Source organism: Bombus affinis, chromosome 11 (assembly GCF_024516045.1).
Source record: "Bombus affinis isolate iyBomAffi1 chromosome 11, iyBomAffi1.2, whole genome shotgun sequence".
NCBI classification, from domain to species: Eukaryota; Metazoa; Arthropoda; class Insecta; order Hymenoptera; family Apidae; genus Bombus; species Bombus affinis.
Window position 1 is genome coordinate 4,740,186 of NC_066354.1, and position 23,960 is coordinate 4,764,145.

Here is a 23,960-nt window from a genome sequence, read left to right on the forward strand (position 1 = left end):
ATGTGTTATCCATGTTGTAGGCTGGCACCGAGTTCTGGCTTATTTGTATGCGGCTGAAACATTAGCGAATGAATGATGTAGATCGCAATCATTAATTTCACTTTCATCCTTGCGACCATGCGCTTTAGCTGTAACAGATATCCGTGTTACCTGAAAGCTAGATCGGCGTGGTTATCACAATTCAGTTGAAAGCGATTACTGTGTCCTATTCTGCTACTATTCACTCTTTGTTACATTATACGTTACAGATTTCACTATCCACTCCAACGTGTCTAATAGAAGAAAATTAATTTCTATATCTATTTTTGATTAGCTTCTAACCAGTTAACTGCGTACGACGTGTATACACGCAAATTCAAAACCTTATTTCGATGCGATTGACGTGTATATTCGTAATTGCTTGATTTTAACTACGCACCCTGTAAGGGATTTTTGAAACTAAACTCCGCAGATAACAGGTTAATCATAATGTTCTACAAGTAATTATACAATTTACTGACTCTCTTCAATTTAGCTGTTTTATTCCGATATCGTTTTACGAAATCAGAATTTGCTATCTTCTTATTTACTTTTACAAAATAAGATTCATTTATCCATTAATCGTCAAACTTATATATTATATATAAACTTTTGTTGTATGTACATACTAAATTCTTTTTTGTTCGGTTTACGTTTTCAATAGAATTCATAATTATGCAGAATTCCCTTGATTTCAATGTGAGTCGTTGCGTGTTAAACAGTTCCACATCTATATGTAAATAGAGTCTCGTTCCAAACAGGAAACCTTCAATTTTTCCACCACCTAATATGTATCATTTTTCTCAATTGCTATCTTATTTTCGAAATAGTTCATTCTAAAGTTGCTGTAACGGCGTAACGATCGTTTTACGTGATAGATTTGTACAAGCTTCGAAAGAAAGTAAAGTAAAAAGGACACGAAGAAGAAAAATTCGACGGAACGAGATTTCACATTCAGAAGAACGCGTCGAAAAGGTGAAGCTGTCAGTCGACGTTACACAGCGCTCGAGGCACACATAGTTTGTTTTCACACGGTAGTCGTATGTACCGTTATCGTCTGTCGCGATCGCATTTTATCGTTGCCATTCCATCGAAACTATTTTTTCCTCTTAATATTCAACCGTTCGCCGTTGTGCAACGATCGAGTCTTCGGATAAAATCGAATGTTGAATCGATTCGATAGATTCCGTTTGGTAACGGATGAGAACAACCGCAGATAGTGAATATTTCGTACATGTACTGCAAAAGAGTCACAACTTTGAATAATTCAATTCTGTGTTAGAAGTACATTAAAGTCTTTAAAATCCGATTTCAGGGGCCATGGATGGATAAGTGCAAAAAATATTTCATCATTGCCTTTGATATGTTTAATATAAATAATGTTTTTATAAATTTATGAATAATTCTTTTCTTCACCATGGAATAGAGACAAGCTTTTCGATGGGAACGATTGTGTATCTCAGCTGCGCCACCATGCGTTTTGATCAGGAAACACGTAAGCATTTCGCACTAGTTCTAAGATCTTATCGAATGTTTTATAAATCGATGTACACTCCGGTGACAACTTTTATCTATGACTATTGCACGTTACTGTCAGAAGCCTCGATCGCTTCCGCATTGGTTGATAGTCATTTTGAATGCGCAGTAGAATTTCATAAAATAAATTGCAGATTGAATATTAATCCGTATTAGCGGAAATGCATTCACAGGTATTGTGGTTGCATTACTGGTAATAACCCTACGTAGTTAAATACAAGCATAAAATGTAGAATTCCCAACATATTGCTCATGTGAAATCGTAACAAGCATATTATCACAGAATATATCATGCTGTATTATAAAAGTTTATAATTTTTCGATTTAATTGCACTACAGTTACTTAATAATAGCTAATTGATTTAAGCTACATAAGCTAATAACATCAATATGATATTTCACGTCCATAAAGCGATATCGAAGTTATCGGAATCCTAACTTGAAATTTTAATGTACATTCCAGTAATATCAATAAGATAACGAATAGTTCTACGATCGTTCAAGTTAAGTTTCATAGCGTTCTCGTTCGATCTATTGATCGAGTATCGATTTAAGATAGTTTCTAGGATGCACACACATGACCAGGAGAAAATTTTCGCTAGTTTCTCCTGGTACCGGCAGTCTCGCCGATACTTTCGCCCAGTAAAACGAATCGAATATACCGTTACCGAGTCCATACATAGCCATTTAATATCTCGTTTGCCACTATTCAAAAGAATAATCGTCTGGACAGATAAAAACAACTTTGCAGTCTACCTGACTGATAGGACTCGTTTTCGCTGCAACGTTCAGTTTGAACGTCATCGCTGATACGCATGCTCGATATATCGCAGAATGTCTGCCCGCGATACATATTTTTACGTTGACTTCTGTGAACACTGTGATAAAGTACGATGCTAAGTTGACGATATTTATCGAAACTGCAACTTTATGGAACAGACGATGCGATATAACATAGTTTCTTTTGTGCCAGAACTATGAATGTGTAAATTTGTTTGATAAAAAACAATGGGTAATTTTAAGAAATTATGCAGTTTAGTGACCTTTCCTAATCTCAACTATTTCACTCGTGTTTCGTTTTACAAAATAAGGGAAAATTTTAAAATATGACGCTTTCGTAATAAAATACAAACTATACTAGTCCCTTGATTGATTTTCTGTTTTACCGACGAAACAAAACAAAGCTTGTCGAAAAAAAGAACTACTATCAACTAATCAAAATTAGACAAAATTACTAAACTGCGTGATTGCCTTTAATTTTTCGTAGGATATAGAATATCTATCGCTTTCGAAACACAAAGCAAGAGGTCTGTAAAGATAGATATCGCGCATTTGTATCGTTGTAAAATCAATCAGCCAGTAAATAGGATTGCAAGATATCATCTGACGATATCGTCTGCAACAAATCGTCACAATGACATCGAACTGTCGGACAATAGATTTCCCACTCGCTCCGTAAATTTACCTAGGCCTTGTCGATAAATCAACGTTTCACAGTCGCGAAAGAATGGTAATTTATACTAGAAGGTTCGCGTAACGACCATTTCGACAATGCCTTTTTCCACGCTTGGTACCAACCGGTCACGTTTCGTCCATGTCTTCACGTGAACAACGAATGTAACGGCGCCTCTCGAGACAGGAGTGCGGAATCGTCACGATGAAAAATCGCAAGTAGATGTTTGCAATAGATTTCCAACGATTGATTTACTGTACGATCACGCGCGATCAGAAGCTAAGAAGGGAAGAAGGGGAACGATTTACGACAAGCATGTGACGAAAGACCTTCGCTACCGCGTACTAATATTCGCGGAACCATTGCCATTCAGCAGTTTCGAGCGAATTTCCTCAGCATCGCTAATTCGATACACTGGGCTTAGTCATGCTGTTTCCACGCTTGCTTTCCGGATTAGGATCGTGTTTGTTGTCGGAAACTCCCTGTTGTATTGTATTTTATGCTAATCACTCGGTCATACACGATTTCACACATAATCACAAATTAACGACTCGTTTTCGTTAGTCTTGAAGGTCGTATACATAGTTAAGTACTGTTAATTGTTGGAGAAGAATTTTTCCGTCTGTAGTAGAAGATTTTCATAATTCGTTTTCTAATTTGTCCGATTATTTTCATTGTAAATTACATTTAAAGAATGAAATTGAAAGATTAATTGGAAATTGGATCGAGTCAGTTTACTTTTAATTCGTTGTTTTCAGTTATTAAATTTGTTATTTTCAGTTGGAATTGGAGAAGAATGTTTGCCTAACGTACAATTCAGGTTAAGTGAATTAATCAGAAGGATTATTTTGTAATAAACGAAGCTATTTATTAAAGCGTATTACAAAATGATTTGAGAATGTTCGCGAGTCGCTGATATCGAAAAGTGAAAATTTCGCAGCTACGGTCCCTTAACTCCGCCAACTCTCGATGTTGCATAAGAAATGAGTCATGAACGTGTTTAAAAAAAAATATATAAGGAAGCAAGAAATCGAAAATTATCAGCCAAGTATCACCCTTTCCCCGTGGACAAGCCAGTCCACTGGGACTGCGTTCTCATTTTTTATTTATCAGAAACAATTAGCAGTTGCCTTTAAACGTTACCAACAGGTTATACGTCTCATTGTTTCGCGTCTGCCTTCGCTTTCCATCGGTGTTCGATAAGGAAAGTCTTCCTGTATTAAGATCCCTCTAGGAACCATTGGAGACAATTTCTAGTTATTTTTCTATTTCGTAAAGGAATGAATTAACGAATGGGGAAAATTCAAATTCGATTAACCCTAGAACTACTTAAATAATAAATATGTGATTTGTTAATAAAATTTCCTAGGTCCACAATGATGCACTTTTGTGAATTTCAATAATTTTTCGTATAAGATTTACGTAGAAGATTTTTTTCTCGTCTTTTATTTATTTTTCATTTTCTTTTCTATGGTCAAGGATGTCGTAGTCCTTGACAGTAGTAATATTAAATACAAATGTGGCAGAATTATACGGAGTAAAAGCTTGCAACACAAAAAAATTAAGAAAACAGAAAAAAAGATTAAAAAGAATTTATTCGATATAATCTTATCGGTAATCTAATACTGTACCATAAGCTTTCTTATTTTATCTGCATTTATTATTTCGCTTAATATGTACGTTTCTATCATGGATAAATGGAAGTTTCAAAATGTTTTCTAAAAAATCGCCATGATTATCTTCAGTTAAAAGTTATTAATATCAAGTTACATGTTTCCATTAATGTTTTCCTGTGCATGTTTTTCATTAAATGTTTTTTCTAAATAAACGGATTGTTATTTGCCAATAAAAATTAATATTTATGAGATAACAAGTACTGTACACTTCGGTGATATCATGGTGTATAGTTTTAAATTTAACACCAGATGACATATCGGAGGCGGAGTAATGACGTACGTATATGCATGATTGTTGTGAATTCTCTCTCGAGCTGTCCACTTACTGCCTAATCGACATAATGTTTTATTCTTTTTTTTAAGGTATTGTTGGAAAATGTGAATTTTGAAAGAGAAAAGAAATTCGGTCTTTAATTATTTTAAAAGAAAATTTCTCTTCAGTTCTTAAGACCTTTGTTTTTCTCCTTTTATATATGTATTTTAATTATTATTTTTATATGTAGATAAAATATCGCTCATAAGTATTGGAATAATGGAAACTTCGCAATTCATTTTATTTCTATTGTAGCTTAAATATTTGAATTACTTAATATATATTGTCAGAATAAATTTGAACTGTAATATATATCTCGAAAATATACTCCCTCACTTTTTATGATAAATGCTATGAATGAGTGATGAATGAATCGCGTATATAACATGAAACGTATTAATTATTTTGGTCTTTAGATCGAAGATAAGCAATCTATATTACCTATACAGGAAAACGTAAGTGTTTGTTGTAGTATTATTTTTCTTGAATATATCTAGCTGACATTAATGCCACTTGTTTTTAACTAATATAGATAACGCATCTGGGTTAGTTGTTTTCGAAGTCCCGATAATCTTATGATTAATATAAATTCCGATATTAATTACATAGTAATTAGACTGAAATTTTCGCAATAAAAGGACTATACCCAAGACGGTGTAAGACCAACAATTTAATCGTATAAAATGTGTACTACAGAAATGAAACTGACTTTCTCCGCCAATAACAGATAAAGTTTCGATAAGGAATCGGTCAAAGAAATGCGTTCGAAACACGTGGAACAAGGTATCAAGAAGCTTAAGCAACACTTTATCGGGAAATGGAATATAAAAGACTTATCTACTTAAAACAAATAGCCCATTGAAATTAGCAACCTAACTACGGAATAATCCACGATCAATCATCTTCTACTAATACATTTTATACCGCGACGCATTAACTTCGATTGACTGGAAATGTTGCAAACAAAATATTGGATGGTCACTCGATACGACTGATTTATACTTTTTTTATTCCTAGAAAGATTTCTAATTATCTTGTTCGTTTTTTTTTTCTTTCTTTTTGTAAATATTTAACGACTACTTAAAGATCTATACAGATTGTTTATCGAAGTAAATTTCATTACTCCGAGACTATCTCCACCGATTTTATAGTTCTTTTCCGTGTAACGAAACTTCGTAGAAATGTGATCGATAAATTGACGTCAGAGTTTTACAGCTTTCCTTGATTTCGATGTTTGCGTACAAAAAAAAATTACGCAAAAAATAACTCAAATGCCACTGGGTCCAATCTCTTTTAACCAAAATTATATAGCTATTTAATCGATTAGTATTCTACCTCGATGCTCGTCGAACGATTTCACGGAAAGCAATCAAGACAAATTAGATGCAAATTCTTCATGGTCGTTATCCTCGGATTCTTCTATAAAGCATGGTCGTGCTTATGCTTCTGAGAGCCCTAGGCGTGAATTTATTACCAGATCTAATTAAGTTTGAAATTTTGTTGCAAAATGTGACCCCATTGAGAATAAGGCCTCAACTTTACGCCTAAGACGCCTTATGGTAAATGCGTTTAAATATTAAACTAGCGTTTCATAAAATAAAATAAAAATATTGTATATGTACTTATTTATTTATTTATTTATTTATAATGTATCTTTTTTTTCTAGTTTTTTTTCTAGTTTTGCGAAAAGTTCGCGACGCCAAAAAATTATTCAAAGTAGGTCCGTGATAAACAAATGATTAAGAACCGCTGTATTGGACAATTATGGTGACCAGAGATTGCTGAAAAAAATATCGTCCTGTTCGAGACATTTGACTGTAAAAAGATTACAGAATCAAGATAAAAGATTCTTCAAGAACGAGCAACCGACCTTTGAATCTACAAAGTGTTTCACGATCAGGGTCATCAAGTTTAAAACGTAGAATTGTTTAGAATAAGTGGGTTGTAAAGAAGATTGTTATGGAGGTTTCGACTGTTATTCAGATTTAAATGATGATTTATCGTGGTCTGTTTTGTGGCTTGAAACGCGATGCAAGTAAAAATTGCGCAGTTCTTCGCAATGAAAGGACTCAAGTGTTTGGAAACAGTGAGAATCTTGTTGGACATATGTTACAGAGATAACGGCGAAGGTTATTTGTACCGTAATAAAAATCGATTGCAAAGCAAATTTATAGTCTCTAAAAGTTTTATAATCTCTTTGTACTCTTAAAGATTTTGTTTTCTTGCATGTATATCGCTAAGACTACACGATATGCAGAGATAATAAAAAGTACCTTAGCGAATTAACTAAGGTCTTGTCGTCGTATTCTGAATACCAATTGGCAGAATATAAATTCCTCATAAACTTGTTTGTAGAACCAACGACCTCAGCAAGTGCGCCATGACCTTCAAATTCACATTGTTGAGATACCGTTAATTCCTGCAATTTCCGCATTGATTTTTACATCCGTAATCTTTTCGCAACAAAATTTAGTTTATAAGTTCCCCTAAATCTGATGCATTTATGGATGATGATATTTATGCATAATGTATTGTATATTAAGTATCTTTATAGAAGATATCAAAAATAAGAATTAATTCTTCCCTAAATCCCCTAAATCCGATGCATTTATGGATGATGATATTTATACATAATGTATTGTATATTAAGTATCTTTATAGAAGATATCAAAAATAAGAATTAATTTGTGCAACCCAACGTTCCATCACTTTAGCATTTGCGAACGATCATTGGGCGAAATGTACATATTTCGCGATACGTTATAGTTCATGCGAAGCTGTAGATGCGTTCTAATGAAAAGACACGCGACGAGAGTGATACATGGCTCGTAAACGCGAAAGGATTAATTAACGTGTCAAGGTGATATATTTAATATATTTTTAACGTATTTTTATCATAAGGCCTCATTGATATTCTAAATAAAGTTACTAGAAGTTTAGATTAAAATTAAAAATATTAGAGGACCGATATAGCGAAGACAATAAAAAACAGAGAAAGTTTGCGTCCTCGAAGATAATTATGTGTCTTGCACCATGAACAAATTGCATTGATGAAAGTTTCACAAGGCCAACCTTTCCTGCACATTGTTACTGCAACATCAGTGTTTCGAAGCATTTCAAAGTTGTGTTACAATGATATATATAAAATGAAATTTTTTAATAGCAATAAATAATATAAAAATGTATAACACGTAATAGTATATATAAAATTGGAAAATAGTATTTATTGAATATATAAATACATAGACAACGTTTTAGATTTTGTATAATTATTGCTTAAGTTTTATAGGTTTCATAGATCTTACAAAAGAAAAGGAAATCTTAGATGTTATATAGCATACAGGATGCGACCGAATAACGCGTGCAGGCATAAAGTGATTTTTTATGAAATAACAAAAAGAAGATATAGAATAACATTTTTTATATGAGGCTCCGTCTTCGAAAAAATCGAGTTCAAAAACTTATCAAGTATTACTCAAACATGGCTGATTCCAGACTGGACAAGAATAAGTAATCGACAGGACGTTATTCTACGCGTGAGAATGAAAATGTAGAACGAAATTTTTCCACGCTAGGCTTTGTTTCTACGAAAAATAAATTGGATATTTATTACACGCATATACTAGACCAATGCTCAACTAAACATGTTCAGACCCTCTATCTTCTTGAAGATGAAGCCTTAAGCGGAAATTTTACTACTTATTTTTATTACGTAGAATAGGCTCCCGCTGGTCGTTTATTCATACTCAGTCGGTAATTAGCCAAATTCCAGTATACCTGACAAATTTTCCATTTTCTCAACTTTCTGAAAAACCAAGCCTAAAAAGATTTCATTCCATATGTTGTAAGAAGATGTGAAGTTCAGGCATCTGGGACAGCCACCCGGCCTCCGTCACCCTCGACTGTGGAAGGAGAAAGCGTCAACACTTGAGGGTATCATAAATTTGATGCCCCCTTCCGGACGGTGTTCTGGGATTAACGGGCCCCGACGTTCTACGAATGTGACGCTTGATATTTTCGAGTATTCGTACAATTCCCGAGGTAACACGACACGAGTTCGGCATTTCTGCATCTATAGAACGTGCTGTAAACGCAACTACCTTGAATTCACCTTTAGTACTTTGTCATAATTTTCTCCTTATTTTGTCACGATCAAACATTTCATATCCGCGTACATGTTATTCGGTCCACATCTTGTATTAGCATTATAAAATTCATTAATTTGTATATATATATAATTTACTCTCTCATATGTTTTGTAGATCAAAAGATATCAATTGTCAAGCGATACATAAGAATAAGATATCAAATGGCTGACAATTTCAAACACGATCGCGCCTGCCTGATGCAAAATCAAGCGAGCCAATTGCTGTTTTCGACACCTAATGTCTCGTATTAAGTTAAAAGAAGGAAAAACGTGTTTATGTATACTATATACACCTCGGTGTAAGGGGAAACGTGTCCGTATCATGGATTTTAACGAGATCTCTCGTGTCGCGAAGTGAAATCACGTTCTCACGAGCGAAGAAGCACCGAGAAAGCAATCGTCGTCGCCACGTGGCGTTGAAACAAGATCTGTCGGCGAGCGCATCGTGCGTGAATCGCGATAACGTTTCTTATCGGCATCTGGCGAAAAATGAGAGCGTGGCACGACACGAACGAAGGTTTTTGCTTCGAATCGCACAATTTCGCAATTTTTTTTTTTTTTCGACCTTCTTAATTAACAACAGCCGGAAAAGCTCATCTTACCATTAAGTCTATTATTTGTTAAAATGCTGGGACTTTCTTTTTTAATTCCTCAGAGGTATTGGAATCAGATTTTATTTCAAATTATCCATTATGATAACTTGCAGATAACAAAATTGATGCATATGCGGAATTAGTTGTGCCTTGTCCTGTTCGTTACTCTGAGATTGAAGAGAAAATGTCGATTATTTTGCGCAAAGTCGTACGTTTGGTTTCGGGTAATAATTTTAAATTGATTACAAATAGAATGAAACATATTTTTAGAAGAAGTTATGATTCCTAAGAAGAAGGTAGATGAGGTAAGACGAAGTAAATAAATTTAACGTTGATAGAGTAAACCTCTTAAGTTTATCTTAATTTTAAAATGCATCTGCCTGTATAATCGAAACATGGAAAATAGTTCATAAAATGCCTCGAAATATCCTTTTATTATATCGTGCTATCGACGCAAAGAAAATAAAAAATATTAAATAAAGAATTAGAAGTAAACTACTAAAAGTTTCAGATATTCATAAAAAAATAATAATGATACAAAAAGACACAAACGTATACGAGTGAAATTTTAGATTGTGCAGTACCAGTCTTTCCTTACTGTCAAAAATAGCTTGAGGAAGTGGTTTCATGCTCGAAACATTGAAATCACATTATCCTCACGTTTTCTACTAATCGATTCACTCGCGAACGTAATACGTCGGACTTATCGTCCAAGAACTTGATTCCTATAAATAATTGTCACGAAACAATTATCGCAATTATCGTTCAAGGTTTAAATCATCCTTGCTGTTGAAAATCGCGTTCCCAATTAAATACTAAATACACGTTTTAGATAAGATTGAAGAATTCATAACTTCATCGGAGAATAAACGTGTAACAGACTACTTATCGAACGATTTCGTGATCTGTCTCGAGTTTCGTGTTTTAACACGCGATAAACAACCAAAGTAAAACGCATCTATAAAAAGGATTTCAGGAAGTGTATTTCCACAAGATACATCATGTACGTATTGCGTTTTGATAAACAAACAACATACGTAAATTGCATTAAACGAAAAGAATGAAGAAAAGCTACGTAAATAAAATAAATAATAAAAAAGAAAGTTAAGAAATGTACGAAAAAAAAAAAAAGAACAGAACGCGGTGCATCAGATATCTTTGGAATTCTGGACGAAGATGTTAGAAAGAATGACAGGAATTAAATCAAAACTATTGCGAAGTATTTGGGTTTACAAAAATTTCCAGTGTTAACGATGTTTAAGAAACCGTAAAAATTTCGAAATGCTTGAGAAAGTTGCATAAATCAAACACAGAAAGTCGTAAAAATCGTAAGAATTTGAAGGAACGTTGAGTTCATGTACACAAAAATTGTGCGTAACATTTGAAAATATCTGGCCGAGACCTAAAAGACTCACCGTGTCACCCATTCAGTGATTCTTTTACGAGCTTCACAAAGCAAAAATATAACGATTTGTCGAAGGAACGGTCTTGTCTCGCGAACGTGACCTCGTATCAGAAAAAGATGAAACTCATCACTTAACGTCAATCCATCGCTCTTCGTCAGCGTGGTTCACCGAAGAAGAAAAGCGTCCTCATCTTTTTGCATTCCGCGCGCCGATAACCGCGTGTCTATCAATGAACGTCAATCCGTGAATGAAAAAAATAATCGATACATACGTCTAGGGGGGCGAAGAAGATACTTCATGGTATTATCACAAGGTTAAATAGCGAAACGAGCTGCTGTAAATACAAAGAAAGAAATTTGGCTTTGTCTATAAGTGGATTATAATATATTTATATTTGATTATATTTAATATTTGAATTTTGGAAATCTCTAGTAGATAAAGTAAATGGAAATAACTTGGATCAAAGTAGAAAGTTTGAATTTTTTGATCAATTAGATCGTGTGCTGAAGCGAGTCGAGTGGCTCATGAATCCGATTCTTGAGTAATTCGAATGATTTACAAAGTTCGGTTTTCAGATAACTCGAGCGATTAAAAAATTCGATATTTGCTTGAGCGATTTAAATTAATCCAAAAAATTCTATACTTCAGTTTACTAACGAATCGAGATCGATTCGAATCTAAAATTTTCGATTAATATTATGAAGTTTGACTTCCCTACAATTTAATTGCGATTTCAATCTAATCGAAACCACGCAACGCTTGAGAATTTGAGTACACTTAAAGTAGCACTCGACCATCAACTTGAAAAAAGCTCAACATATATGGAAATCCCTGGTATTTATGATCTGTTCTACTGTCTCCCATGTTTTTGTCTTTCTGCTTCTATCGCTCTTTTCGTTTTCTTGTTCCAGGGACTGAGAGATATCCTCAGAAGGGTGTCGTGAAGCAAGTAGCTTCAAAGCTGCTAAGGGCGCTGTCCGAGAAAGGACTGGCCTTGCTCGTCAACCACGGCATTCCAGAATGCAAGGTACGCATTTCCATCGATACTCGTTCTACATCGTAATCGTTGGATCGTACAGCATTTCGAACATTAGGTACACGTATCAGGACACTCGCGTAATTATACGCGTCAAAATGTGTTAACAAGTTGAATGATCGGAATATTTGAAAAAATAAAATTCAAAATTCTGTTGAACGTGTTTATCGAAAGTTTTGTGATAGTTTAAGCTTGGTTGAATAGAATACGTATTTTTAAATATTTATATGTTAAATAATTTTTAATTATTTATATATATATATTTACGTATGAACACTTACGTATTACAGAAAAGAAGTGTAAGTCTATTCTTATAGACTTCTCTGATGTTAATATACTAAATGTACAAAATTTAATAATATATTTGATATAAAGATTAAATTATCGCTCAGTTTTTAATTTTTTCATACTGAATCTCTGTGCTCTAGGTTCCTAGTATCTTAATTTTATTCCTGAAATTTATCAAGAATAAGGTATGACAAGAGATACTATATCTTGATTTTACTATATTTTTAATGTATGTTTTCACCGTTTATATTCAAGTTTAGTTATAATTGAACTCTGAATGAATAAATACATACGTTACGGTATTTAGGCAATCGAATTACTTACTATCGCAAAATACTATACAAATAATCAAGTTCCAAGCGTCTACTCACGTTTCAAGCATACAATGTCGTTTTAGTAAAAGGAGTGGCCGACTCGAATTTCGAATATTTGACTCGGTTCAATAACCAGAGCCTCTACCCCAGCTTCGATGTCACCCGCTTAAATTCTGTAAAACAAACATTTTCCCACTTCCAGTTGCTCGAATCGTTAATTCAACTTAAATTTCACCCGCTTTGTTAATTGGAATTCTCAAATTTCTCCATTAAAGATTATGAGGAAGGAAGGCTGTAATTTTATACTGATTTAATTAAGCATGAATTATTTAAAAAAAAAGAGAGCATATATCCAGTTGCAAAAGTGTAAGCTTGTTAAATGGGCAGAAGTATTTTTGATGGCCACGCGTTCCATCATATTACACGCACGATGAGACCTTACCTTGTAACAAAACTCGCGTCCTCGGCTGACTTACAAAATTACTATCTCTCATGGAACCAGAATTAAAGGAGTCAAGGCGAAGTACGACGAAATTTACGTCAAAGGAAATAGGTATAAAATTCGCAAGGTTGCAGCGAAAAAAAGAAATTTAACCCCTTAACGCGCAAACTTTTCGTTGGTTTATCACTGAAAATGATAACACTTTTTACGATATGAGAAACGAATAATAAAAATGAATGATACGCATTCGGACATTTACTCGTTACATTTGTTGCAAAACTAATAGCTTTATTTAGTATCTTTTATTATAAGACACATATGATGCGAATGAAGTAACATTTTTTATAATAAAATAATTAAAGGATACAAATATTGAAAAATGTTAGATTGCAAGTACACAAAGCTTACATAAAGATATTTATTGTAATAAAAAATATCAAACAATATCCTAATATGTGATGTGGGTGACATTGTATTCTCTTTCTTTTTTTTTTTTTTTTATAAAATATAATATATTTTAGTGTAAGATATCGCAGCTTCGATTGGTAAAAATCAGTGGTTAATTGTTAAGGCTACGCACGTATATAATTGTTGATCAGTCGTAAGATTATGTCAACGGAGATTTCTTAATGTCCTCGTTACGATCATACGTCATGACAAATTTTCAAGGGTTCGAAGATAATGTAATAAGTGGATTTTACGCGATGACCTTGCCGAAGTTGGTGAGACCTCGTATCAAAGAAGAAGCCCGTTATCATGACCGGTTCGTTACAATTTCACGAGATAATTCGCGCGTGATCTACTATAAATACGCGAACGTATTTATCGTTTATCTTTACGCTACGTCCACCCATACAATGTATTAATTCATTTGGCGCGTACGCGTAATACATTGCCGATGACTTGCAACTGAATAGGAATGAACATCCGGTATAATTGACAATTTGGAGTTTTGGAGTTTTGGAATTGTTACGAAAAAAAAGGAACATTTGCTTAAATAAGGAAAATTTGAAAACTTACGATCGGAAATCTAAAATTGAGAATTGAAATTTTTGAATTCTCAAATTGAAAATTTCGAAATTTGAAGGTGTAAAAATTGGAAAATTAAAGAATTCCGATATGATGATTCAAGAATTTAAAAATATTTGTAAGCTCAAACATGTTTATATCTTCCCCCCTTTTTTTACTATGAGAGTTGGAATATTAGAAAAGATACAAGTCTGAAGGAATTTTACAATGAATATTAGAATAGATCCGAAGAAAAAATATTCAGCACCTGTATCGTACCGTATTATGGGTTCTTCCATAATGAATAAACAAATTTCTTTCGCATGCTTGATAAATTCCATCTAAGCAGTTTAGCATTAATTATGGTGATTGATAGCTTAGCATCAAGTAAGGAAGGTATTTAGAAAATTAATTAATTATTGGTATATAACTAGTTCGTTCAAACAAATTCAATGATTTGATTTCTCTTAATTATCAGGAAACAATTATACATATCCAACAAGATACCTAACCCCAATCTTAGATCAGACAACTGAAAAACAAGTCGGAAAGATACGCTTTACAAAACAAATGTTTCATCTATTACATTTTGTATTATTTTTGTTATTTTCATTAAAATTTTAATATCAAAATTATTTGTTACATTCTCTTTGAAAGACTTCCTCAAACTTCATTTTCTCACTGCGTTAGTTCTTGACTATTTTCCCCATAAATTGCACTAAAGACCTAAACAATATGATCGCCCGCTGCACATGCACATTGTATGTGCATCGATATCACTTTAACATATACTTTTTTCTATTTTAAGGAAAATATCAACTACAAACTAAAAAGCAGAATCATATCCACATTTGACAGACATTTTTCCAAAGAAGAAAAAGGAAAACCAACTAATTGGATGATTACATTTGTAATATAGGAAATTCCCTATTGGTCGCACCTTAATTTCTTATCAGACATTGCGTAAAAGATACATTACACATCAATAATAGATAACACGAAAGCATTCACTATTTCACAAATTTCACTGCGCCATCTGTTACAGTAGTGCTTCGCTAACTCACTATGAATTGATACCTTAACTGGTCAGTTATCGAGGGAGATATGTATCTTTAAAATTCTGAATATCTTCATTGATATGTATACCTGATTTCTTTATTTTACATACATGACACAAAGGCCTTTTTACATAATTAAATTTGTCGTTTCACAATCGACGAATGAAATGGATAATAAACTAACTCTTAATTTGTAAAATTCACATTATATTTAAAATGTAAAACTCGCAAAATTTAAAATTTATTAATTTTCAAATTGATTATACGTATCTCCAAATTTCTAAATTTTCAAATTCCTATATCTCAAAATCCCTAAATCTTCATATCTTTGTGTCTAAAGATATCGCAATTTTGAAATTTGTACTAAAAAATATTAAAGTACTAAGTACTAAAATTTGCCTAAAAAATTTATAATTTTTTAAAATTTTGCTTTGTTACCAAACTATTCTTATCACTGTGCAATGGTAATTTATGTCCTGTAAAACTTCACTATACAATAATATTAGTTCGGTCATTCTGAAATTCCGTCTAAATACAAATTTAGTTAGCCAGTTAACCAAACACGCTCCCTCCCGAAAAAATTCCATGTTACTTTTCGACGGTCCTACAATTCGCAATGACGTCACAATATTTCATTATCAGCCACATACACAGCTCAATTGGTTCAAACAAACCGTCGGTTTTAATTACCTCGGCTGGAATCGAATTAAAAATTATTGGCGAGTGATGAGGTTAGGAAAGGGGGAAGACTAGCGAAAACAAGCATCCGTACGATGCCTTAGAATCTCTCGAGTAATTGCTTAACCTAAATTAGGTACATATTGGTTCATGTGGCAGTTGTTGATTCGATTAGATAGTCGCAATCCATTAACAATGTGAAATAGATTGTTTACTGGCCAGCATGCCTGGTCTATTCCAGCCTGCTCTCATGGTAAACAACGTATTCGATCGATGGAAGAATTCTGTGGCAATCAATGTTACTAATTGGGTAAAACGATCTTCTTGTGGGATAGGAGCGTCGAAAAATAGTACGCAGATGATCTATGATTTGCCTTGAATTTATTGATGTAATAATTAATATTAATTATTTATACAGGCATAGAATTTTTTATAGTTTAGTCGATTATTTTAGCCACTAATGTTTATAGATTCAAGACTTAAGATACCATATAAAAATATCAGCACATATGACGTTTGTAAAGAATAATTTTACCATAAAAGCTTTCATTATTTTTATTAATGAAGCAGTGAAAAATTTGTTAATTTTGTTTAAGTAATTAGGTGTATTATTTTTTGAAGTAATAAAACAAGCTACTATTTTGGTTTTTCGATGCTGTGTAAATATTTTTATTTTATATTAGAACAAATTTTCTACTAAAGTTTATATATAATATTATGGATTTTATTATTTACTTTATTATATGTTGTATCATCATTATAGAATATACACATAATAAGTAATATATAACTGATCTGAAAGCTTGTTCACCTTTAGAAAATTATATTTTATTTTAACTTGATGCTTGATTGTTAGGTTTGTAATTAAAATCTTTTATTATAATTTTCTATTTCGTTGCAAAAATCTTAAATTATTTCCAACGTCTATTTTGTTTCACGATCAGTAATGGATTCCAAGCAACTTAGATGACTAATTGTAGGTAAAGTTCACATCTTTGGTCATTTACAGGAAATAATAAGCAATAAAAACGATTTCTGCAAAAAGGAGCATAAAAACCAAACATGAATATTTTATATGTTTCTTAACGGCGCCACACAATTAATTATTTAATATATGTAGATCCAACTTCAAAATATTTTTCCACTGTAAAATTTTATTTTGTTATAGATAAGTTGAACGATATAGTCTTCCAAAATAATTCGGTTTGAGAAACGCGGGTCGAACGTGTCGTACAAGCTTATTTTGGTAATCGAGAAGCTTGAAAAATATTTTATGAACTCCCAGAGATACTCCCAGGGATCAAGGCGCATCTTGCAGACTTGATTTTGCAATTTACAACTGTCTTACTGTCGCACTAATTTTATGAAATTTGTTGGATTTTCCATACTGCTAAGCGTTTATTTAAGTAATAATATAAAGCAGAGTATGTAAAAAGTACGTGTTGCAAGACATGTGGCATTGCTTCTGTTACATGTAGAATTTAAAATGACGTGTCAAAAGGTCACATGAAGATTACATAAAAACACATTTATTCTGTTTTTTTAAATACAACGACGTTTCTACTAATATTCCTTCAACTTCAAAATAAAATATGTACATTATAAATTTCTATAAAAATAATCTCTTAGATTTTTCATTTTTTAAATAATCATAGCTTCTTTCAAATTGGACAAAATTTTTTTTAATTTCTTCAACCGATGTCATCGATTAAAGTTTTGGTAAATTAACTCATAATGCCATTAAAATATATTATCTACATCTACATTAGTCTTCAAGGAATTTTAAATAATCATAAAACACGAATGATGGCATTAATGCAACCAATTAATACAACAAATTATGTAACCCTCCTCATTGTTTCACTGAATCTATCGGAACTTTCTGTCAATGATCTCGTTGAAGATCGTTAGGCATGTTAAGTCAAAAAGTCATTTTTCTTTGGAATATTATTCTTACTTTTTTCTGTGTCTATTAAATTTTACAATATTCTTATATATTTCACATACTTTTTTATCATTCTTAGTATTGAGTATATTCACAGTCAATGAGACAGGTTTTTACACAATTTCGTAAGTCATTTAGTCAGAAGCTCGTGATAACTGAAGTGACACGCATCAATGTGATGACTTTGTCGTCACCGGTTTTGTCGATATCTTACGAATGTTACCTTGGAAGGTTCCTGATACCGAACTCAGACATTAATTGCATAATGTTTTACTCAATAAGGTGTTACTACTCTCGGGTGTCTTTATATTTGGATTATTAACCGTTTGAATTTATATATGTACTTCTCATGAAATCACATATTGCTAATTCATAAAAAAATCTTTGATCTTGTAAAATTCATTAAAAAGTCTTTTTAATCTTGGAAAATTTATAAAATCTCATAATACTAGGCTTACATAGAGTTTTGATAATTACTATTGTAATAATAATATATTATTTACAGATGAAAGCAGCTTACAGAGCTTTCGATGCATTCTGCGAACTCCCAGAGGAAGTGCGAACCAAATACGAACGCAATGAGAGCAACTACGGATACGTGAAACCAGGACCATCAAAGTATAATTTATTTGAAACTGAATTTATTATAAGAGAATTTTTATTTAAACTTGTTAATATCTTTTTGTGGTTTATATTCATAGATACACCGATGAGAAAGAAGCTCGACATGTTTTCAATGTGACCGGAACCGGAGGACCTCTTCCGGACGAGGAAGTACCTGGTTTTAAATCGGCGGTCGACGAACTTGCTCGTGATTTCAAGCAACTATCCGCAATGCTTTTAACTGTAATGTCACATTTTTCTATTATATATGAACATACAAAATAGATTTTAGTTGTCTTCTAATTTATAAAAGCAATTTCTAAAGGTTGACGCAAGATCCAGCCCTTTGTGTTATTAATTTCTACTAGTTGAGCATTTTTTATATTATTACTTCCTATTAGACGTAAAAAATCTGGATCTCACGTTAAGCTGCTTCTTAAAACACTCGAGCATTTTTATTCAAACTTTTCTGAAGCAAAGAATTAATAAAATTACATTGAATAGATTCATTCACAGCTATAATCTCTTCCTTTCGTAATATTAAACTACACAGCGTTGCACAAATATTTAAAACGCTTCTAAATATATTTCTTTCTCTTTCTCCATTGATGTTTGTTCATAACGATCCGGAAGCCTTTATGGACAGATAATTTAACAAAAGTGAGTTGCTTTAACTGTGAGTAACCCTACAAACCAATCTATCCCGCAGGCAAACTAACACGATTGGTTTCTTCGGTTGCTTTACAGCCGTCATTAGGTACTATAAAATAAAAATAGGGGCCAATGTATGTGATCTATGCCTTGTAGGCTCTGGCCGTGGGCCTAGAGCAATCCCCTGATTTCCTGATGTCGAAGCATTCGCGCATGCTGGAACCTGGTAACGAGTCGACCCTTCGTCTTCTTTACTATCCTCCTCTTGGTGCACCAGCGCCAGGATTGGCTCGTTGTAGCGCTCATTGCGATTATGGAACTTTCACTTTGTTGGCACAGGTAGATATACCTATAAAACTTAATAAAAATTCCGATTACATAAATTTTTTTATTAAATTGTATTTCTAGTTTTCAATTCTAAGTTGGAATTAAATTTCTTTTTAATCCACCAAGATATAAATTATAACATAATAATTTTTAATTATTTAATCATTTTTAGGATTGCGAAGGTGGTCTAGAAATACAGACTCCTTATGGTGAACGATGGGGAAGAGTCGGTCATCTCCCAGGTGCAATTTTGGTGAACACTGGCGATATATTAGCGAACTGGACAAACAATCAATTACCAGCATTAAGACACCGAGTTGTTGTACCAGAACATTGTGGTCGAGGTCGTCATTCCATTGCATTTTTCGTGCATCCAGATACTAATACTCTTATCGAGCCTTTAGATACAAAAATCGCACAAGCCAACCAAGAACCAGCACTTTGTCGTTTGCAGAAAAAGAAGCGCGGTGTTATGACTGCGTATCACCATATTCAACGTCGATTTCGAGAAACTTATGCTTCTTAACGGTGTTAACATAATAACATCTTTCTGTTTCTGGATAAAAATGTCTTAACTTATTATTGAAATTTGAGCAGAAAAAGACGTGAAATTTTTAAATACCAATGTAACATGATCAATTCTTATGATTCTATGACATTGTACGTTTTTTTTTTTTTAAAGAAGCTAATACATCAATAAGAGACAGAATAATCAACTACCTATTGTGATAAAATGGCTCATATTTTATATGTTTCAAACAAAGGAAAATTTCCATCGATAAAGTGCAAGAACTACAGTGTTGCATCAAGAAGGCAATAATAAAGAAATTTGTACTTACATTTTGTAAAAATCCATTTTATATAAATAATTTAATATGCCATTAATAAAACAGAAGAAAGGTCAGTGATTTGTGATTTGTATTTTTTTATTTTATATTGTCTATATATTATTCTGTAATTTTCTAAATACAACGATATCCAATTAAAATCCAACATCCCAATCAAGCTTTTGTTTATCCCTTTTTATTATGGCGCAAATAATATTATCCCCAGGTTGGAATGATATCATTGGATCTTCAAATCTGAGACCACATTCGAGATTAGCTTCTATCGATGACATTTCATCCTTTAAATGCCTCATTGATGCCAATCTTCCTACAACAAAATATTCAAATATTGTCGATAAAAATATAAAAAATGTATGTTACAGGTATTAAAATTAATATTCAATGGAAAATAAAATACTAAATGAAATTAATAAAATGTAAAGTAGTGGATTAGTAAATGAATTTCATAATTGTCATAACAAATTTACCTGTAAAAATAGTTTCATTTCCTCTTATTATATGATACAGTCCAGATTTTAAAAGAACGCCTTTAACGCAACGGCAACCTGCAACGCTTACTTTCTTATTTTTGACATTTATATCATATTTTTGTAATACCGTTGCTTCACCTATATTTAAAGATCGAAAAAAAATCATTATTAACATACAGTGTTTATACTATAATTACCTGTTATATAATATTAATAATTATTACCTGTTATTTCTTCGATATTGACTTCAGGTAGTAAACTATTAATTTCTGCCTTAACATTATCGATAAGTTTATATACAATATTATACAGTCGAAGAGGTATGCCTTTTGCAGTGGCCTCTTGTTCTACTGTTTTAATTGCCTCTACATTAAACCCATAAATAATTGCTGACAACAGATAAATAATTTAGAGTAATATATAGTAATATATAACTTTATTTTAAAATTTTGTTACCTTTAAATGTATCTGCTAATTCTATGTCCGAGCTTGTGATGGATCCAATACCATAGTGAACAATGTTTAGTTTACATATTTTATCAGATTTATATAAGTCAAAAATATCTAATAATGCCTCGACACTTCCTGCTACATCACCTTTTATAATAATATTAATTGTTGGAGTAGGATCCTCTATTTTATGTTTATTTTTTTCTTTTTTGGCCAGTTCCACCCTCACCTTTTTCATTACTGTTTTATCTCTTCCAAATGTTCTTCTAATTTCTAACAAGTTTCGATATTCCTATAATAATGAGAAATATATGTTGTACTTTCATAAATAATTAAAGTATACATTCTGCGTTCACTGAATATTACAATGAGATGTTCTTGTAGTCTTTGGTCAGCAACAGCTTTATGTTGTTTAGCTAAAGTTTCATTGCGCTCTTTCTCTCTAAATTTTAGAATTTCTTGCAATACTTTATCATTTTCTACTTCTAGCATTTCATCTCCAACATTAGGTAATTCTTTCCATCCAGTGATTTGTATTGCGTCAGATGGTTTAGCTTCCAAAATAGGGTGGCCAGAATCATTAAACATAGCTCTTACTTTAGCCCACGCTAGTCCAGAGACTATTAAAAAAAAAGGAATATCGATAAAAATTATTTTAATATATTTAATTTATAAAAGTTAGTATTGCTATTCTTTACCTAACAAACATCCTTTCTTTAAAGTACCACGCTGAATTAAAGCCGTCACTAATTTTCCACGACCAACATGATTACTACATTCAATAACAACACCTTCTACTAAGCCTGCAGGATCCCCTTTCAAATCCATTAATTCCGCTTGTACGACTATAGCTTCTGTTAATTCTTGTAAATTAGTTCCCTTTAAAGCAGATATTTTCACACATTGTACTTCACCACCAAGTTCTTCAACTACAATTCCATGATCTGCAAGTTCATGTTGTGTCCTTTTCTGTGAAAACAAAATAATTAGAGATTTAAGAATTCTCAAATTTTGATCTTTAATCTGAACTCAGAGCTCTAAAACATTACAATATCAATGTTAGGTTTATCAATTTTGTTAATAGCCACAATAATTGGAACTTTGGCATTTTTTGCCATTTCTATACTCTGTAAGGTTTGTTCTTTGATACCATCATCAGCTGCTACTACTAATATTACAATATCTGTTGCATATGCCCCTCTATATCGCATAGAGGTAAAAGCAGCATGGCCAGGTGTATCCAAAAATGTTACTCGTTCTCCAGAATCCAAAGTTACTAAAATTTAGGTATAATTAAAGTATATCTTATTAAGTATAATAAAATATTTTTCTTCAAGTTATATATTTCTTTTTTCAAAATTATATTTCAATGAAATTTTAATTACATAATAAAATATATATAAATGAATATTTAAAGATTAATTTAGAACTAACCATCAAAGGCGCCAATGCATTGTGTAATTCCACCAAATTCAGACTGTGCAACAGACGTATGTCGTAATGCATCAAGTAAAGTAGTTTTACCATGATCAACATGCCCCATTATTGTTACCACTGGATGTCGTCTCACTAATTGAGACTTATTTGGTAGAGATCTATACAAAATATAGTTATATTACAGCCTTAAGAAAATTCATAAGAATTGCTATTTTTAATTAATCATTTAAACATATTAATTTTATATTACCTTCTTGTAATGTCTTTATACTTTGTTTCTATATTTGAAGTTTGCTTTGAAATAATTTTAGATTTTACACCAAGTTTTTTAGTTATGGCAGATATTAAATATTTATCTGATAAAATACTATTTTTATCATAAATATCTTTGCCATTTACAATACAAAGTACATCTAAAACATCGTTAATATTCCTTTTAGCAGACTTTGCTAATTCATTAACTGTCATATTTTCCCATACTTCTATTATTGGGAGTGACTTTTTCTTAAATTTTTCATTTGAAAAATTATTTAACATTTCTTCATTAAATACCATAGTTATCTGAAAATAATTTATAATTTTATATATGTACATGTATTGAATATAATGTAGTAATATGCATTAATATGTATATGTATATATAATGTATTAATATGTTTAAAATCATACTTCTTTATTATTTCTTCGTTTAAAAGAAGCTAGGGTAATATGATAATATTGCCGTTGAATATGTAATACATTCAAGGTTTGTAAAATATGATTTATACTTTGTTCTCGCCATACTACTTCTGATACTTGCCTTGATAAACTATAAATAAATAGATTACATTAATAAAAAATATATTTAGTGACACGCATTAAATACATTAAGCATTATAAATAATAACATTAAACATATTAAAAAATTTATAATTTAAAACTAGCATTAAATTATAAAAGAAGGTTATGTTTACGATCCAATACTGTCTATAAATAAACGATAGGTATTATATGTAAACATATGTTTAGAGTATACTGTATAACGAATGTATTAAGAGCAAAAAAGAAAATACTCTTAATTTATAACATTAAAGAAAAATACAAAATACCCAGATTGAATATATGCTCTGACCATGGACGTAGCCATATTTATTTTCATCCATTAAAATCATACATTCATGTTCCGCCAGAGAGCGCTGTGTTGTTACGTCTTAAAATTATATTAAGGTATAAAGATATGAAGGCAAATTGGTCCACATGACTGTGTTTCAAACTATTAGAGAT

The 23,960-nt window shown here is 32.0% G+C and overlaps 2 protein-coding genes across 9 annotated transcripts in view; one reads left to right on the forward strand and one right to left on the reverse strand.

Moving 5' to 3' along the window:
• The window catches only part of LOC126921751 (uncharacterized), a 32,155-nt gene extending 11,755 nt beyond the window's left edge, over positions 1 to 20,400 (forward strand). For 2 of the 7 annotated variants that reach the window (XM_050733595.1, XM_050733594.1), the window contains exons 3-8: positions 8,846 to 9,037; positions 12,054 to 12,169; positions 18,417 to 18,529; positions 18,613 to 18,757; positions 19,322 to 19,504; positions 19,665 to 20,400. In XM_050733595.1, coding sequence (XP_050589552.1) covers positions 8,846 to 9,037; positions 12,054 to 12,169; positions 18,417 to 18,529; positions 18,613 to 18,757; positions 19,322 to 19,504; positions 19,665 to 20,018 — 1,103 coding nt within the window. In that variant the 3' untranslated portion in view covers positions 20,019 to 20,400. Of the gene's footprint in view, positions 1 to 1,476; positions 1,514 to 8,845; positions 9,038 to 11,948; positions 11,977 to 12,053; positions 12,170 to 18,416; positions 18,530 to 18,612; positions 18,758 to 19,321; positions 19,505 to 19,664 lie in introns of those variants that run through there. The other 5 variants (XM_050733593.1, XM_050733596.1, XM_050733597.1 and 2 more) reach the window with 5 other exon arrangements.
• LOC126921725 (translation initiation factor IF-2, mitochondrial) lies at positions 20,401 to 23,902 on the reverse strand. Of its 2 annotated transcripts, none has more exons than XM_050733524.1 (11): positions 23,786 to 23,902; positions 23,367 to 23,505; positions 22,948 to 23,258; positions 22,695 to 22,855; positions 22,310 to 22,536; positions 21,959 to 22,229; positions 21,627 to 21,880; positions 21,267 to 21,552; positions 21,035 to 21,199; positions 20,808 to 20,948; positions 20,401 to 20,647 (listed from the first exon to the last, which is right to left on the reverse strand). In XM_050733524.1, the coding sequence occupies exons 1-11, from the start codon at positions 23,833 to 23,835 to the stop codon at positions 20,475 to 20,477; spliced, it is 2,178 nt and encodes a 725-aa protein (XP_050589481.1). In that variant the 5' UTR covers positions 23,836 to 23,902; the 3' UTR covers positions 20,401 to 20,474. The 2 variants fall into 2 exon arrangements, with proteins under 2 accessions (XP_050589481.1, XP_050589482.1); XM_050733525.1 differs by lacking the exon at positions 23,786 to 23,902 and adding an exon at positions 23,651 to 23,712.
• Positions 23,903 to 23,960: the final 58 nt, after the last annotated feature.